The sequence below is a fragment of the Tetrao urogallus genome, assembly GCF_951394365.1.
Source record: "Tetrao urogallus genome assembly, chromosome: 2".
Taxonomy (NCBI): domain Eukaryota; kingdom Metazoa; phylum Chordata; class Aves; order Galliformes; family Phasianidae; genus Tetrao; species Tetrao urogallus.
Window position 1 is genome coordinate 56,450,112 of NC_136814.1, and position 14,677 is coordinate 56,464,788.

General features: G+C 35.7%; 1 protein-coding gene across 1 annotated transcript in view; it reads left to right on the plus strand.

Moving 5' to 3' along the window:
- The window catches only part of MED23 (mediator complex subunit 23), a gene marked incomplete at both ends in the record, with an annotated part of 30,926 nt that extends 18,149 nt beyond the window's left edge, over positions 1-12,777 (plus strand). The window contains 13 exon segments of the mRNA XM_079550347.1: positions 229-392; positions 1,657-1,781; positions 2,251-2,456; positions 3,069-3,249; positions 4,200-4,370; positions 5,620-5,836; positions 6,637-6,885; positions 8,303-8,459; positions 9,304-9,376; positions 10,465-10,679; positions 11,548-11,668; positions 11,770-11,901; positions 12,604-12,777. Of these exon segments, the coding sequence (XP_079406473.1) occupies positions 229-392; positions 1,657-1,781; positions 2,251-2,456; positions 3,069-3,249; positions 4,200-4,370; positions 5,620-5,836; positions 6,637-6,885; positions 8,303-8,459; positions 9,304-9,376; positions 10,465-10,679; positions 11,548-11,668; positions 11,770-11,901; positions 12,604-12,777 (2,185 nt within the window).
- Between the last annotated feature and the right edge of the window lie 1,900 nt (positions 12,778-14,677).

Below are 14,677 nucleotides of genomic sequence, written 5' to 3' on the forward strand. Positions count from 1 at the left end.
AAAGAGGAGCTCTAAACTGGGGAAACTCCAATCTGGTTTCCAACTACTCTGCACCCAGAATTTTCACTAAATCAACTTTTGAGGGGCTTTATTTGAAAGAAGGTTGAGAACATCACTTGCAAAACAAATGGTTTTGTATTACATGAAGTAGAAACTAAAAGTCTTTTTGGAATCTTAGAAGCAGTAGTATAGGTGTTATTTACTAATTGGACTGTTTCCTTCTTTCAGTGTTGAGAGCACTGCTTTAAGGCTAATCACAGCTTTGGGCAGCTCAGAAGTCCAACCGCAGTTTACACGATTCCTCAGTGACCCCAAAACAGTTCTGTCCGCAGAATCAGAGGAACTCAACAGGGCTTTAATCTTAACTCTAGCAAGGGCAACGCATGTGACAGGTAACAGTGGTGTGCTGAGATGATGTTTAACTGAAGATTGAAGTCAGACCACTTCTCTAAAATACCGTTTAACATAAAACCCTAGAAATGACCCAGTCCAAATATATATCCCACAATTTTCTTGTTTTGAGAAATGTATAATTTGTGCTTATGAATTCTGATGTTATTTTTAGGGAGAAAGCCATCAGAAGTCAGATGTATAAAAATCAACTAGATCTTAAACACAGATCTAGTGTTACCATCTTGTTCTCTTTATCCTGCTTTCAATTTCATTATTAAAGGTTTGGATTGATGACTGATACTTGACATTTAAAAGTAAAAATGTAATGTGAAGAGCAAGTATGTTGCTCATGCAGAAACCTCATTTGCCTACCTTTTAAGAAGTAGTATCATGTGTTTTGGATTTGGGAGGGAAGAGGGAGAAGTTTTTATTGCGGATTTTAATGTGTTAGGAATTTATAATTATAGTGGGTAGTTCTTGTTAGCTTGGTGAAGGGTACTTTCTCTAGCTCCTTTGTTTATGGAAAAATATACTTTTAGTGTAAAGACTTGATGGAGAATGAGAACAATTGATTTTAGAAAAACTGATGGAGGAAATCTTTAAATAAAGGGCTTCTCTGTGTTTAGTTTTTATGCCTTTGATCAATATGTAATTTTAAACCGATATTGGAGGCTAGAAGGGAGTGAGTTTTGTTTGATTTCTACAGCTTAATCTTGCCCCATTCCTGGATGCATTCAAGGCCAGTCTGGATGTGGCTCTGGGCAGCCTGGTCTTGGTGGTTGGTGACCCTGCACATAGCAGGGGGGTTGAAACTAGATGATCATTGTGGTCTCTTTCAACCCAGGCCATTCTATGATTCTGTCAATTGAGAAAACTGCTGAGCTGTTTTTTAAAGCAATGCAGAAGTAGCATCCAGTGATTTCACTGTCATTAATTTCCTCAAGATTTTTTAAAATTTTAATCAGTTAATCAGCAGTAGCATGTTCTGCTGTTGTTAAAGAAAATTAATTATAAGATCTTAAAATGGTGCTTGCTTTATTTCTAGCTCAAAGCCTAAAAGTAATTCCGTTATTGTTAATAGCGTAAAATATGTTATTCTATGGAATAAATAAGATTCTATAGGAAGGGATGGGAGAAGTTGGTCAAAAAGTGAGCCCTTTTATACAACAGAGCCTTAATGCATGTTGCTACAGAACAAATAACAATAAGCAACATTAGGATTATTTTTACATGAAATTCTAATGTTGTCAATCCATTTCTTAGATTTTTTCACAGGCTCTGATTCAATTCAAGGAACTTGGTGCAAGGATATATTGCAGACTATCATGAGTTTTACTCCACATAACTGGGCATCCCATACACTAAGCTGTTTTCCAGCTCCACTGCAGGTAATAGTTATGCTGATAGTTATGCTGATGATTTTATATCTGGAAATACGCAGAACTTACTCTCTAAACAAGTTATTTTGCTTTTTACTAGTCAGTGAGATTCATTTTCTGTCTGTGCTATGCTAAATCAGTATAAAAAAACGTGCCTGTAACACTGATGTATCTTCAGAAATGAGTTAGCTTTTCCTGAAGTATTCTAAGGTCAAGTTTGGCAAGTTGATACTACTAGTTAAAGGTAAATCAGATCTTTAAAAAATATATAAATAATGATTGAAGAAGCCTGTAATCTTGTGGCAGTTTGTCATATATTATTGACAAAACAGCGTGGTGTCAGGGTGAAGAATCCTGTCTAGTGGATTTTCATTGTACAAGGAAGTAGAAACTTATAATGTGCGAAGTCTGGCTGAAGTTGGCCTTTCATACTTCTATTTTAGGCTCTTGGTCACACTACATCCTACTTTTCTTTCAGGTGTTCTTCAAACAGAATAACGTGCCTCAGGAAAGCCGTTTTAACCTGAAGAAGAATGTGGAAGAAGAATATCGAAAGTGGAAGTCTATGACCAATGAAAATGAAATAATCACACGCTTTTCGGTGCAAGGTTCACCCCCACTTTTCCTTTGTCTGCTGTGGAAGATGCTGCTAGAGACAGATCACATTAATCAAATTGGTTACAGGTGAGGATACAGAAGGTGCAATTTCAATGTTTGTGCAGCAGCATTTTCTGCTATGAGGACATAGTCCGTGTGCATTGGAGCTCAATTTGCACATACTTTTTAAAATTTGGAACATGGGGAACAAAAGAGTGGAGCCAGATATTGATGTAGCATCTAAGATTGATTGTACCTCCTTACTGAGTTTTTTGTTTGTTTTGTACATAATGGTCTGTACCAGTATTTTAATGCTATTTTTGTATTTAAGTACACAGTACAGAAAAATAAAACTACATTGGGCTACTGGATATATAACTTCATGGATGTTATGCATAAAAATACGTAACGAAAGCATGTATTCTGAACAGAATACTGTGGATCAGAATTGGTGAACCTGAGACATTTCTTGTAATTAGTAACTTTGAAATTCACTTGTTCTTTAAATGGGTCATTTTGTTTGTTTTAGTTTCTCTTCATTTAATAAGGTGAGGAGTAAACATTTGTGTAAAACTCATTCATTCTTAGGATATATCAGATGAAAATGTTTTAAAAAGTGTGACATTTGATTTGCTTCCAAATGTTCTTGTAAAAGAGACTAGCTTTTGTTTTGTTTTGTTTTGTTTTCTTCTGTGGTAGAGTATTAGAAAGAATTGGGGCCAGAGCTCTTGTGGCACATGTCAGGACATTTGCGGATTTCTTGGTGTATGAATTCTCTACCTCTGCAGGAGGTCAGCAGCTCAATAAATGTATTGAGATTCTCAATGATATGGTTTGGAAATACAACATTGTAACACTGGACAGGTTGATACTTTGTTTGGTAAGTCTTAAAAGAAAGGATCTGAGAGGTTTTTTCTGCTTAGAGTTTGGTCCTTGCTATCTGTGCTACTTCTGTGAGAGCAATTTTTTTAGAAGTGTATCACTTAAAAAATATTGACTATTTGATAAGTAAACTAGTAGATTAGTTCTGTAAGTAATGTAAAAGTCAGTCTTATAGTTACCTGAATCTATAGGGAAAGCCTTTTGTGGTTATTTAAAGGCAACCATTGAATTAGTATTATTGAACTTTTTTTTTTGTGCTCTGGATCTTTGATCTCAGAGCTGTGCAATTACTTCTGCATTTGGAAAAGACAGGAGTAGTATGCCATTGTTTGGAAACAAATGGAAAGCCCTGTACCTGTTAGTTATTGTCTTTTTGCTTGGAATTCAGCCTGATTCATCAGAAAAAAAAATAGAGGAAAAATGGTGTTCTGTCTTTTCAGGTTATCTTGTAAATTAAAGAAAAGCAGAACTTAGCCAAAGGGAAATAAATTTTCTTTCTGTAATTATAATTGTGCTAAGATGAGATTTTTAAATTATAAAGCTGTTTGAGTTTTAATGGGGACTTCAAGTTCAAGTGAGAACATGATGGAGTGGCTGGAAGTTTGAAGCAGTCTTAGCCAATTAATAATAAGAATGAAGCTATTTTCAAGAAGAGAGCAGAGATACAGAAGAGAAAGAGAATTCTTGGGTAATATACTTTCACCGGGAATTTTTTGAGATTTTCTCTCTGCAGAATAGAAAATGTGATGATTGCTTTTCTCCAGTGATGATGGAGCCTACCTGTGTTCCATCTTCACTCCAAAAATAAAGTTGAGAGACTATATTTTTTGTGTAAATTTGTGTGCAGATCTATGTAATGTTGAGCTCTACTGGCTTGCTAATGTCTAGTGGTTCCTAAGCAGACAGCAGCATGAACTCTATAATTCCATGTTTTCTTTTTGTTTGAAGGCTATGCGTAGTCATGAAGGAAATGAAGCTCAAGTCTGTTACTTCATTATTCAATTACTCTTACTCAAGCCTAATGATTTCAGAAACAGAGTGAGTGATTTTGTGAAGGAGAATTCTCCAGAGCATTGGCTGCAGAATGACTGGCATACTAAGCATATGAGTTATCACAAGGTATCAAAGCTAATAAAACCACTGTATTTCGATACTTCCTGTAGAGTTCAGATCAGCTAGAAAGTATTTTTTCCTTGAAAGTTACAAGACAGTTCTGTAGGTTCTTAGAGCTACTTAAGTAGTAATTTGTTTGGGCTACTATAAAAATACAATGCTATGTTTACATAATTGTGTTCGAATTATAATTTGTAATATCCAAATAGGGAAGCATCTGAAGGGCTTATGAGGAACCCTTGTTCATCTAAATCCAATCATTTTAAAACTTTGTTTTTACTGAGATTCATTTAGGATAGAATTCTTGTGCAGGGAAAAGGTCAGGGAAAAGGTGTATTTCCTTCTGTTCTTTTATGACTAATACAACAGTTAAATCTACATTTTTCTCCTAATTATTGAAGTCTTCCATCTCCTGTGTGAGAAAAATACAATTTCCAGACACATCAGGGAAGAGAATTACTGAGATTTTAATATTTTTGTAAACATACTGGCTTCTGCTGGCTAAAAAGTGATGTGTGATAAAGCGTTCTGTCAAAGGATATTTAAATGCTGGGTGAAAATAGGTACAACTAAACTCCCATGCAGCTAAGCAGATATGGTTCTGATCCAGGTGCTTTTTGGTCCCCATTTGATTCTGTGCTGGCAGTGAAGTGTCTTAACTTTCTAAAAGTGAATAATAGTTGAAGACCAAATTATATTGATCTGGGAAGTGTTCAGCCATAGATGTAAAATTACTAGACTCAGCCTGACATGTGGAAATTTCAGTCACAGGTAAATGCCATGCACATGCTTCAGCTGCACTCGTCTGGTATTTGGGTACATTCCAGTTCTTTCCCAGGGAGCAATTGCATGTATATTATTTCTAGTGCTCTGATTTAGTACATAATGCAGAAGCTTTCAGTGGTGTTAATTTCCTTTACGTTTCCTCCTATAACAGTGTGACAAGTGACACATAGTGACTAGTTGCTTTTAGCTTTGGCTCAGTTTCCTTATTGCTCCCTTACGCTCCTTTGAGCAATGGAGAAACTTCTGGGTTGTTTTTTTTCTGAATATGTATCTTCTGGTCATAACCACTGCGTGATTTCACTCAGAAGATCATTTTTCTTCAGTAAGCTTTGCATTGCTAACCTCTTGTTGGAGTTATGAATGATAATGAACGTTATGAAGTGTCTTTTAAAGCAACGTGGGTGCTGATATTTAATACAGTGCTTTTAAAGAAATAGCTTTCAAGCTTGTTTGGTTTCTTTCCCTCCAGAAATATCCTGAAAAGTTGTATTTTGAAGGCTTGGCAGAGCAAGTCAATCCCCCAGTTCAGATCCAGCCCCAGTATCTTCCAATTTACTTTGGAAATGTATGTCTGCGATTTCTGCCGGTGTTTGACATTGTAATCCATAGATTTCTGGAACTGCTTCCAGTGTCTAAGTCACTAGAAACTTTACTGGATCATCTGGGAGGTTTATACAAATTCCATGGTAAGTTACCTGTGAATGCAGGCTCTTATTCCTACTGTGGTGATGCTCTTGTCCTTCATCTCCTTCATTCATAACAATCAGCTAACATAGTTTTGTTTAATTCATTAGTATTCTATGAACTGTGTGTGTGCATTTCCACAAAGAAGTACAATATGTGGTTAGTGTACTTCAGCCTACAAACAGTGCTCTTATTCAGGTAGCTTTTGTAAGACTATGCTTACTTCACACCTTTCCCTTTCACCCCTTGTAGTAGTGAATACTTGGAGTTGTATCTTAACAGTCTTTTAGATACTAAGACGATAGAAAAAGTTCTTCCACCTAACATTGTTTAAGACAAAATTATTTATCCTGTGTTGTTTTTTTTTTTTAACTCTTTATTTTTACTACACTTCTGCAGTATATTTATTTTTATAGATGACATTGTAATGTTATGGCCAGACATCTTAGGATGTTCTTTGTTTACTGTGACTTCATGACTAGAGTCTTACTATTTAATAGCTTTTAAATGCAGAGATGGTTTAGAGAATTTATTTATGAATAAATTACTAATAGCTTATGTGATGATGTTGACTTTGCCTGTCTTCTGCCTGTCTCCACGCTTTCAAGCATAAATGCAAGACAAAAGAAAGTCACTGCTGTATAATGACACAAAGAACATGAATCTGTTCCATACATGCTTTTTTAAGTACATGCGATTTAGTCTTGTCCAGCTCTTAGTTTGAATTTCATTCTTGCCATCGGAAGTGTAATAATGATGCTAATAGAGATTTCCATTCACTTTCTTGTTTTCTTCTTGGCAGACCGTCCGGTGACTTACTTGTACAACACTCTTCACTATTACGAGAGACATCTGAGAGAGCGCACCAACCTCAAGAGGAAGCTTGTTCATGCCATCATTGGCTCTCTCAAAGATAATCGCCCTCTGGGTTGGTGCCTAAGTGATACTTACCTCAAATGTGCTATGAATGCCAGAGAAGATAATCCGTGGGTTCCTGATGACACTTACTATTGCAAACTCATTGGAAGACTAGTAGACAATATCCTTCTTAGTGTGCACTAAGCTGTACCGATGTCTTTTAGCTTTGTTTTATCAAAATGTTCAATTTCATTAATTAGCCTATTTTGAGTTTGTTTCTAGAGGTGTGTAGAATGTTAAAGCAGTAAACCAATTAAGCAGATACAAAACTGAGTGGAGATTATGTAAAAATCAATAATGATAAAGGATAACTGACCTCTCCTTAAACAATACAGAGCTATTCCTTCCAATTACAGAAATTGTTTAGAAGATGAGATCAAAGTTGCAATGTGTCTCTTTATTTCTTTGTTGTTTTATGTGACTGTGCTCTCCTAGCAAAAACATCCTGAAACATGTGGTGAAAATGAAGTACAGTACAGCTTTGCAAATATTTCACTACTTACTCCATTGTTTCTAGATAAAAATGCTGATATTTATGCGTTCTGAAATGAATCTTAATTGCTATGCAAAGTAAGTTTGACATAAAACATGATGAAAATAAATTTAGAACATAAGATTACTTTTCTCTAGTGCCATTACCAGTATTATGATGGGGGAAAAAAAATATTCTGTATATAGCTAACAGCATATAGGTGAGGGTCAATATACATTATGTTAACAACTGCTGGGTGTGTTTTTAGGACACAGTAATACCTTTAACACCAGCCTTAATGCTCTCAATTGTTGCTTTTTATTTTTTACATTTGTGATTACAGCTGACTTAAAATACTATGGTGAACCTATGCACCTCTGTGTTCTAGAGAGTAGCACTAGTGGAGTCTCTCTGGATGCCTTCTCTCTTAGGATTAGCTTTATGGGATTTAGCCAATTTTCTGCGTTTTACATTTTTGCTCATCTTTCCAAATGGTCTTTTTCTAATGTGTCATGTGGAACGTGTATTAGATCTATATAAAGAAAATTAAAATTACATAAAAGTCTGCTCTTATGCAAATGTCAACAGTGTTAGATCTTCTCAATATTTAGCTCTAATGATCTATTCTTCCTTGTGAAAGTCTTTTCAGAGGCTGAGCAGGTGCTTACTTTGCATAAACCATTGCTGTAGAATTCTAGGAGATCTTTTGCTGAAGCAAATTAAAGGTTTTGCACTGCAAATTCTTGTTAATTTCATCTTGTCCTGAATGAGATGGCTGATGTTTTTTCTTCCATCACTTCATCGAAGAAATTTATCCTTTGCATGACATGTGTGAGTCTACACGTTGCTTTATGCACATGTGTATTCATAACTGTATTTATGCAGTACTTCAAGTGGCTTATATTCATGCTCATCCATATGTCTTATTTTTTAGCTGTGTCTGTTTTACACATTCTTAGCGATTTCTTTCAGTTCAGTTTTGTCTCTGTGACATATACATGCAGTGTTAAGCAGCGTGCTGTGTACGCCTGTTCTTGTTGGGGAGCTTTTTTTCCTTAATCACTGTCACCTATGGCAGGCAAATCACCTGGTCCGTTTCCAAATTGTGACTGGAGATTCAATGAGTTTCCTAACCCAGCTGCCCACGCTCTTCATGTTACCTGTGTTGAGCTCATGGCACTGGCAGTTCCAGGAACAGATGTGGGCAATGCGCTACTGAACGTTGTGCTGAAGAGGTACGTTGGCTTTCTGAAAATGTTTTCTGCAGTTTATAATATGTAATTAAAGATTGCTAAGGTAGTTTGCAGTATTCGTTTTCTTAAGGTTTTGTAACATTTAAATTAATTAAACCATTCACTATTCGCATTTAAGTGGTTTTTGCAGAGTTTTTCATTGGGTTCAATGGCACAAGGCTAGAAAAAATCTTGTCCTTTCAGCTGGAGTGAAAGGAGAAATTCCATCAGTTAATATACAGCGAAGGAGGCAGAAACCATTTGTAGGACTCTGAATCCTGTGTGTTAAATTAGAGATACTTTGAAACAGAACAGAGTTGCAAGGCCAGTGTGCTCTCAGGATGCCTTAAATTTGACCTGAAGTTCTATTTATTGATTCCTTGTTGAACTGAAGTGAAAAGAAGGACCTAGTCTTCTTGCAAAGATGACTCAAAACGTCATCTTTGATCAGTAGGGACAAACTAAAATGATTTTGTTTTCAGCTTTATTCAGCTTAGTAAAATATTATTGTTAGCTTTGTGGCATGTGGAGGGAACGAGTAAATAAAGGGACAAGCAGCTGTTATGCACTTGAGCTTGTTTGGTAGCAGTCATAGTGTGATTACACCCTTTCAGAAAAACATGCTTCTAAAACAAAATCATGTTGGACTAAAATTTTTCAAGCAATGTCATAGTGATACTTATGCTGAATGTTGTGTCTTCTGAAAACTACATGTGTTTGTATAGTTCTGTAAACTTCTTGAGAAGTGTTCTTTGTATAAATAAACCTTCTTGCAGGCACATGGAAAGCACAAATTACAGTTGTGGATTTCAGAGCTCAGGTTTTCTTTTTTTTTTTCTATCTGTAGTCAGCCCCTGGTGCCAAGAGAGAATATCACAGCTTGGATGAATGCTATTGGACTAATTATCACAGCCTTACCAGTGAGTCAATATGTTGTATTTTAAAATAAAATGTCTTCTTTCACAAAAACATTATTGACTTTCTAGAGTACATTTCAAAACTTTTTTCAGTTTGCAGTGTAAAGGCAACATCTACAGATTCCTCAGAGAGCCATTCTGAAGACTATTTGCATGCTAGAAAAACATCTTTTTCTACTTATGCAGCATGGAAGAAGTGATGAAGCTTTCTGCTTTTGTTTTGTTTTCAGGCTAGGATGAAAATGAGTTAATTACTCCTATTAAAAATGTTAGGTTCCACGTGTTGTATTAATTATGAGCTGGAACTGCAAACTCAAAATTTTCTGTAAGGCTTCTGGTGCAAATCTAATTGTCTTAACACTTACACATCCTTTATCTGTATGTCTTTATATCATTCTCTCAACTTCTTGAGAAATATTCTTAAACTATGTAAATGTACCTAAGGCTGTATAAGCAAGTGCATGCAGTATTAGTGATCATGTGTTGGTAGACGTTTTGATCTTCTGAATATAATGACCAGGAAAATCTGAATAACTTTAACTTTCTTTTTCTTCTTACTTGTTGCTTATATGTGCAACAGTTGTCTTTGTGACCTTCCTCTTTCAAAGTAGTTTCTTTCTTTGGAAAAAAAGCCAGCATGGATTTTGTCCTCATTTTTGATCCACTGATTTCTCTGGACCATTTTCCTTGAACCTTTGTTTATATTCTCTGGCATTTATATATTTCTTTTTGATTTCATGTTGGATTTTTGGTCTGTTTGTGCTTGTACTCAGAAAATTTTTGTTCTCTTTCCACTAAGGCCTTTAACATTTGCTCTGTTCCTTTTGATATCTTTTACAATAGCTCTCTAAAGAATTAAATTAATGAACTGTGTCATGATAACCTTGTGATAACCTTTGAGTGCACCACATCCATGGACATGGATGTGTTTGTTTTGTGTTATGCATCTTAATTTTCAGGTTCATCAAACAGGTATATAAACTACCATCTAGTTGAAAACATCTTAGAAATATAATGATGTTTCTCATCCTTTCTCTGCTGTCATTTTGAATGTTCTTTTCAGAAGGAATTCAGCCTCTTTGTTTTTCCAGGAGCCATACTGGATTGTTCTCCATGATCACATTGTGAATGTTATCAACAGTCCCAGCTTGACTTCAGAGACAGAGTGGGTTGGTTACCCTTTCCAGCTGTTTGACTTCACAGCATGTCATCAGTCTTACTCTGAGATGAGTTGTAGCTACACTCTGGCTTTGGCACATGCTGTTTGGCATCATTCTAGCATTGGACAGCTTTCTCTCATTCCCAAGTATGTGTAATTATATTTGATGATTTGTCTTCAATTTTATATGTATGTTGTATATAGCAAAGCTGTACCTGTAGTATTCATGCCAGCAAATGTGTAGGGAGTTGCACCGAAATCTGCTCAGTAGATCATGAGTCCTTTTCCAGCTCCCTTTTTCCCCTCAACATGGCTCTTATTGTCTGTAAGTTTCAGAGCTCTCATCTAGAGTGTGACTGTCTTTTACAACTGTCTTTTAAAAATTTTTTATTAGTTTTGTGCTTGTTTTTGTTCATTTAAACTTTTCCTAAAAATGCTGATTGTAGTATAATTATAAGGTGTCAGCTATGATCAGTGTGTCTTTAATTCTGGAAGGTACCCTGTAGCTGCTCAGTGAGATGCTTTACTGGCTGAAAGACACAATAGTGGCCCACTTAGTCATTAAGTCAAGTGAAAAGTACCAATGCATTAAAAAAATACTGATTTGACTTTCCACAGTGCTGTGTTAATGGTAAGACTAACAGCTGTCATTTGCTAATACCAAGTTTTAACATACTGGGCAAAAGTGAAGGTGCTATGATGAATTCCTCTCAATTAGTCATGACAGCTGAATTAAAGGTAATGTTAAAACTTCAGAGGACAGCTTTTCCACTGCACATAGCATTCTGCTAAGCTTTGGTGGGATTGCTTTTCTCCTTGAGATTTCTTGTTTTAGTTAATAATGCCTAGAAGTGTTCTAGAGTGTCACTGAAACAGCTAATATTTTCAAAACATCATAGTAATTTCTAAAAGAAAGGCTCAGATCCATCAGAGATAATCTGATGCTTTAGTTCAATGTTGGGAAGAGAAGAAAATAAGTCTGGTTGAAGTAATAAGTACCTTTGAAATATTACAGGTTCCTCACAGAAGTGTTGATACCCATAGTGAAAACAGAGTTCCAGTTGCTTTATGTTTACCACCTCGTTGGTCCTTTTCTACAGCGATTCCAGCAGGAGAGGACACGATGCATGATAGAGGTAAAGCGTAGCTCTTGGATCACTTTATACAATGTCTATTATGTTTGAATTGCAATTATATTAAAAAGTAGAGTCTGACACTTTTGTATCTTTGGAGACAGATTGGAGTGGCATTTTATGAAATGCTCCTGAATGCTGATCAATACAGCTCGCATCTGAACTACATGGATCCCATATGTGATTTCCTGTATCATATGAAATATATGTTCACAGGTGACAGTGTGAAAGACCAAGTAAGTAAATCAGTTATCTTCCCTTATAGAAAATTAATCTTTCTAAGGAATGATTTTCATCTGTAGCAGTAAAACAAAAAGCTTAATTTTGGACTAGTCTTTCTGTATGCAAACTGGGGAGTTGGTACACTTTTATGCAGTTACAATCTTTAGCTGCAGTAGGCTTAGTATCTCAGATCTCTGGGTTATTTTCTGTAGTGTGAAGCTTAAGATGCAGCTTGAAGGTTCTCGAAGTACTATTATTAAAGCAGCCACTGGGGCAAAGCTGTATAAAATTTTGAATATTTGACAATATATTTCAAGCCATATCTTTCAAGTTTTTACTTAGTTTCTGTTTCACTTAATGTAGTTTGACTAGTGAGAAAAGCAAGAATGTGGCCAAAGTTGGTTTAAAAAAAAATAATAATAATCACGTAGTTAATTTTATAACAGGTTGAACTTTTTAGAAATACAAATTGTGTTAATCATTCTGCAGAGCTTTGTTATAGTACTGTTAGACCAAAGCAGGGGGCAGGGTTAAGGGTTGTTATCACAAGAGGTCCGTAGCTTTACATGACAAATAGAAAGTTAACATAAATACTGTGATCTTTTTCTCACTGTGCATATTTAGTGGTTGTATTGGTGGCAATGCGTCCAAAAACTCCCGATTTACCAAATGCATTTCTGTCTTAATTTATTATTTATAATTGTTCTATTTTACAGGTTGAGAAAATAATTTGTAACTTAAGACCAGCTTTGAAACTTCGGTTACGTTTCATAACACACATCAGCAAAATGGAGCCAGCAGGTGTTCCACAGCAACCTCTCAGTAATGGGTCACCAGCACAACAACCTAGCCAAGTGCCTGTTAATGTTGCCCTGCCAGTAACACAGTGAAATGAAGTGTTAGACTGGTCTTGATGTGAAGGCAGCCTTCAAGGTGAAATATCATCTGAACTGAAATCTGGTATGCTGTAAAAAGAAAGAGAACTACAGACAGATCCGTGCTTCATTTTCTTTTACACAGTGAAGCTAATTGCATGCATACCAATCTTCTTGACTATTTATATCAGACACTAAATGAGGTGTATGTTGCCTTTCTTTGAAAGCACTGATTAAAGTTTCTCTACAAGCAAGTATAAAGACTTCTGAAGAGTTTACAGCATTCCTGCTCCCTACCCTGATTTAAGTCATCTGGATTTTTCCTTCCTTCTGTCTCTGTGAAATGAAAGCATATTCAGTGTATATATAGTCTGGTTTAAAAAGGAAAAAAAAAAAAGACTTCCATTTGACTTCTGAATATTAGGAATTTGTATTCTTTTTGTCCAACAGAAGAATTTTTTATCATCATTTGGGCAGGTGAACTAAACCGTTATGTAGGAAAACTCCTAGACAAAGAGATTGCATCAATTGTGTGGCATTAGAACATCTTTCTGGAGATTGAGAATGAGCTTTTGAAAATCACTGTAAATTTCATATGTACAGTTTATATTCAAGGGATGGAGGGATTCAAGAGGTGAGTGGTGGCTTTGATCTAGCATCAATTACTACATTGGTGTAGATTTTCCAGAGGCTGTCTCTACTGTATTTACTGGAAGTGTGTGTGCTCAGTTAAAGCTACGCTGTTTCACGTTTTACCTTTCCATTTGGGAAATGCTGTAATTTTTATCAGGTCACCTAGATTTTCTCGATACTCTATATTTTAGATCTGTATATTCTACTTTCTTTATCTGTGTACTGTAGTGAGCAGGTTTTGGTACGAGAGCTGAAATACTGAACATTTTGTAAATATTCATCTTGTTTGACAAACTTTTTAAATTAAAAAAAAAAAAAAGCCTTAAAGACTGTAATGGTATTAAGCTTATTTATTTTCTGTACATTTTATATTAAAAATAAGGATTTACCATATCAAGGGCTTCTCAGGCAGATCTGAGAAGTGAGAATCTCATTGTGGCTTTACAAGTTCTGTCATCAGTGAAACTCTTACCAACTTGTTCTCTTCCTAAACAATTTTTTGGGGCATACAGCCAGAAAAACCTGCAGAAACAGCACATCTCCTGTCTGTTCTGCTTGTGTGTTCTGACTGAACTAATACTAACACTGCATTTTCCTGAATTGTCTTGCTTTGTATTCTAGCTTGGTGTAGACCCAGGATACTTAGTATCCTTCTAAGTATTCAAAATAGCACCTGTTTCCAGTCAGTGGGATTTCATAGCAATAATGTATTGAGGAAGTTGGATAACACTGTAGAAGCAAATAGTGAAAGCTATTGGCATTCTGTAAAGCTTTCTGTGTTTTGAATTTTGGTTTGTATTTTTTTTCCATTTCTCATTTAGGTCTGTGAAATTAATTTGTTTGTTTTCTTCTGTTACCTGCATTACAGGTAGCTGATATGGAACTGCTACAGTAATAGCAGACCTCCCCCACCTCACATCACTTTTGCAGAGAATATTTATTTAGTAAGACTTGAACAATTTAGACATCTGGTGAAGTCAGCAGAAATTCATGTTAGAAAAAGGTTGTATTCCCTCTTTAACCACCTGAGGGAGACTGCAGAAAATTTGATAAGTGCTTGGTTGTGTGTATAATAGTACATTGCGCATGTTCGAGTTGTCTCTCCATTTACTAGTATTGTTATTCAAAATTTGAAAACATAGGAGCAATATTGCACTGTTGCCCTTGATGTTTAAAATATGCTTTATTTTCCCCTTTGTAATCAAGTTTACAGGAGGACTCACTAGATCCGTGGGCTTTGCAAGATCTTCCAAGTGCATCTAAGAGGTTTTCAATAATGAAT